The sequence below is a fragment of the Camelina sativa genome, chromosome 17 (assembly GCF_000633955.1).
Source record: "Camelina sativa cultivar DH55 chromosome 17, Cs, whole genome shotgun sequence".
NCBI classification, from domain to species: domain Eukaryota; kingdom Viridiplantae; phylum Streptophyta; class Magnoliopsida; order Brassicales; family Brassicaceae; genus Camelina; species Camelina sativa.
In genome coordinates, this window is record NC_025701.1 from 940791 (window position 1) to 944891 (window position 4101).

Sequence of the window (4101 nt, forward strand, 5' to 3'; positions counted from 1 at the left end):
GTCACACTAATTAATGTGAAACGCATCCAAATATATAACAAAATATCACAAATTGCATACATCACCTCATATATAGACAGAAAGTAAATTTTTATGGTAATTAAAATATACATTTTGTTAACGAGCTCTCAGAGCAAATTCCAACACAACGTCGAAGCAATAATGGAGGATCTTGTTATTGTCTTGATAGCCCTCTTCAGTTTGGCTGTTATTAGTGGTACGATATCTTGTTGCATCTGTCTGCAGGCGGATGAGAAGAAACGAACAGTCACCACTACTATCGATGACGCGAGAAGAAGTAAAGACGGTGGCTTCATGATTTTTCCAGTAGCGGCTGTCTCCTCCGGGGATCACTGCGGTCATCATGTCTCCTCCGGGGATCACGGCGGTGGTTGTGGTGGACATGGAGGAGGATGTGGCGGAGGATGCGGAGGTAATTAACGATTCTTCTGCTTTAGTTTAGGCCATTCGTAATTTTGTTTATAGTACCATCGACTAAACCCAGTTAAAGAAAATTTAAATTTCAAGTTACTGACTCCACTGAGATTTTTATTATTATTGGTTATTGCAAACGCTACAAAATATATTACATACCTACCTAACTCTTCCATATCCATGAAAAATTTGCATTTTCTTGATGTATCCATGAACAAAAAAAAGAAGTTGTCAATTGATTAGTAAAAGTTAGACATAATCGCGCTCCAGTGGAGAATGGAGATCAAAGGCATATACGGTGGAATGGTTAACTAATTAGATAATCGAATGACTCCATAAAGAGGAATAAAGTGTAATTCACTGAATCGAGGATGCTTCCTCGTTGTTGAGGAGAGTTGTATTCAACAAGATGGATGATGATCGAACAAACTCATCAGAAACGCGTCAATCATAATTGTGAAATAATTTTGTTCTTGTGGTGTAAAATCAGATTATAATATGAATCACTAACTTATGGACCCTATAGAAAATCAAGAGGAGTTATTGTGAGATATTATTATTATGTAAATATGTATCGCTATCTATCTAATTAAGGAAATTAGGTTAACATTCTTTTCCTATATAAACCAAACCATATCTGTATAAACCACACCGGTGTTCTCTTAACTTAACAGAAGCATCTAGACAGCCTCTTCACACGGTTAAGAAAACTTTAACGTCTCATCATCATACGCCACGTGTCAAAACCTGGTGCCTTCAAGAACGTTCGCCTTTACTCTTCTTCTCTTTTTAACTGCTTTTATAACTTCTACAATCCTAATTTTTTCTCAGCCTCGAAATCTCAAATTTTCTCGGGAAAAAAAAAAACGTAACGATCGAACCAAAAACAAAAAAAAGGAAAACAAATTCCGAAACTTGTTAATTCCTAGATCATCGTCCTTCTTCTTCTCCGGTTCTTTCCAGTATTCGAATATTCCCGCGTTCGTTTGATCAAGAATCCATTGTGTCGGTCGATTACAGTTTTACAGAATGCATAAGTGGAATCTTCCTTACCGGAAAGATGACGTGGAGACCGGCGCTAGTGGCGGTGAGAGAACTCTTTATCCGACGATGCTCGAGAGCCCCGAACTCCGATGGGGTTTCATCCGTAAGGTATATTCCATAATCGTTTTCCAGCTTTTAGCAACCATCGCCGTCGCCGCCACGGTGGTTTTCGTCCGTCCGATTGCCGTGTTCTTCGCCACCACTAGTGCCGGTCTTGCTCTCTGGATTGTCCTAATCATCACACCTCTTTTAGGTAACCAAAAAATCAAAAAAAATCTAAATTCAATTCGATGTTTTTTTATATTTTATTTTAGGGTTTTGGTTTAATTTGTTATTGTTCTGTTTGGTTGCAGTAATGTGTCCTCTGTACTATTACCACCAGAAACATCCGGTGAATTACTTGCTTCTAGGGATCTTCACGGTGACTTTGGCTTTCGCCGTGGGATTAACGTGTGCTTTCACCAGTGGTAAGACTTTCCTTGTGACACACTCTACTTCTCCTCCGTATTCCTTTCTTGTCTTTCAAGCGACTTATATTAGTTGCTTTAAACCACACCACACGCTTCTATAATAGCCTGTATCTCCAACACATATGGGCTGGTTTTGACTTTCCTCATACTCAATAATTGGTTCACTGATAGCTTAATGTTTCCATAGAAACCATTGATTTGTCTTTATACTACATTGGATAAACCCCTTAGTAGTAAAACAGTGTATATAGTTTCAAAATTCAATTTATTCATTAAATTTTGGAACTTTGTTGCTGGAACAGGAAAAGTGATTCTTGAAGCAGCGATTTTAACGACAGTAGTGCTGCTTTCCTTAACCTTGTACACCTTTTGGGCGGCGAAGAAAGGATATGACTTCAATTTCCTCGGTCCATTCTTATTTGGTGCTCTCATCGTTCTCATGGTCTTTGCCCTTATTCAGGTAAGTATACACACTTCTTTTGGTTTTAACATTGGAATGCAAGAACTGAAAACAGAGCCTAATGGTGGCTTTTTTGTTTTTTTGCAGATATTCTTTCCGTTGGGTCGGCTCTCAGTGATGATCTATGGTTGTTTAGCTGCGATAATATTCTGTGGGTACATAGTTTACGATACAGACAATCTCATCAAACGTTACAGTTACGATGAGTACATCTGGGCTGCAGTTTCGCTCTACTTGGATATTATCAACCTCTTCTTGGCTCTCCTTACCATTTTCAGAGCTGCCGAATGAAGCGTCTTTGCTCCTTTTTTTAAGTCATGATCAGTGTTATTATCATGTCCTTCAAATATGTAAATCTTTGATATTATTTGTTAACAGAACCTCCTTTTCTTTGGCAAGCTAACTTGTTTTAGTAATCGATTAGTATTGGAACTTGCGCTTAAAGTCCATATTCTGTTGTTTTAACACAACACAGCTATGTCTGCATCTGAAACGCAGACTCAGAACAAAACTTGAAACTTTGACTTTTCCTCTTAACCATTTCCAACATACAAATTTCTTTCAAACTCTACAAAAACGCAAAAAGAGATATTAGCAGAAGTGTTTCTCTTTCCATATCAAACTTCAATTCGATTCCATTCACATGAATATTATTTTATTTAGATTACTTGCAACAACAAATCTAACAATCACGGAGATGGAGGCGGCTGCACGCACCCACAAAGTATCCTGTTTTTCATTCTCTTTCGTCGCTCACCTCTCACTCCACTATAGATATAGTCCCGAAGAAGAATCCTCGTTTTGCTATCAGATATCTTTGCTTTTGCTCGATTCTCTCTATCTCCATCCATTTTCAGTAATAGAAACTGTAATCTCTGTATCTCCAACTGTAACCTACCAATCTTCTCTGATCCTCTTCTCGCCTGTTCTGATATCCTCTTCCTTCTGCTACTCTCATTCTCATCAAGATCCATTGATGATTTACTTCCATCTGATCTCTCAAATCCGTTTTGGACTTTCGTCACCAACTTCCTGTTGACGCTTAAAAGTTTCTCTAATGCTTCTTCAGCATCATTGATCTGTCCCTTGATCGTGTCATACTCGTTTTCTTTTCCTTTCTCGCCTTTCTCCTCTGTCTCCACTTTGCTTTTCAAATCTTCAACAGCAACATGAAGATTTGCGAGTTTCTGTAAATCTGAACCAAGTCTCTCGAGAACTTTCCTCTTGTTCGCTTCTTTGTTTGAATCCGTGAATCTATCAGAGACCTCTAGTTTGTCCACAACCAATGACTCTTCAGACAACGATTTACCTTTCTGAGGATTCTGTGGCTTTACCTCTAAACTGTGCTCATCTTCTACCTTCAAAATGTCTCTCTTACTTATCCCATATGATGAGCAATCAGAAACCTGATCAAGAACGATATCTTTTGTGATCATCTCGCTTTCCTCGAAATAGATGTCGTGGTTCTGCTTCCGTAAGTTTCCACTTCTCCTTCTGCTTCTTCGGGCAGAAGAAGACTTCAATTCTTCCATTGCAAGCTTTTTGGTTACTGACTCCTCAATAGCTTTGATTCTCAAACGCATTTCTTGCAACTCTAAGAATTTATCGTTGTTATCCAATGTTGAAGCAGTGTCCTGGTAAGAGATACCCACAAAAGATTGGTTACTTTCCGGCAAGAAAAAGTTGAAATTA

General features: G+C 38.4%; 2 protein-coding genes across 2 annotated transcripts in view; one reads left to right on the forward strand and one right to left on the reverse strand.

The window, feature by feature from the left end:
* Positions 1-4101, reverse strand: part of LOC104754416 (protein NETWORKED 1D) — a gene marked incomplete in the record, with an annotated part of 21028 nt that overhangs the window by 2793 nt on the left and 14134 nt on the right. Inside the window, 1 exon segment of the mRNA XM_019239387.1 lies at positions 3308-4043. Coding sequence (XP_019094932.1) covers positions 3308-4043 — 736 coding nt within the window.
* On the forward strand, positions 1109-2795 carry LOC104754418 (BI1-like protein). The gene is made up of 4 exons (XM_010476610.2): positions 1109-1732; positions 1833-1946; positions 2252-2409; positions 2497-2795. The coding sequence occupies exons 1-4, from the start codon at positions 1465-1467 to the stop codon at positions 2698-2700; spliced, it is 744 nt and encodes a 247-aa protein (XP_010474912.1). The 5' UTR covers positions 1109-1464; the 3' UTR covers positions 2701-2795.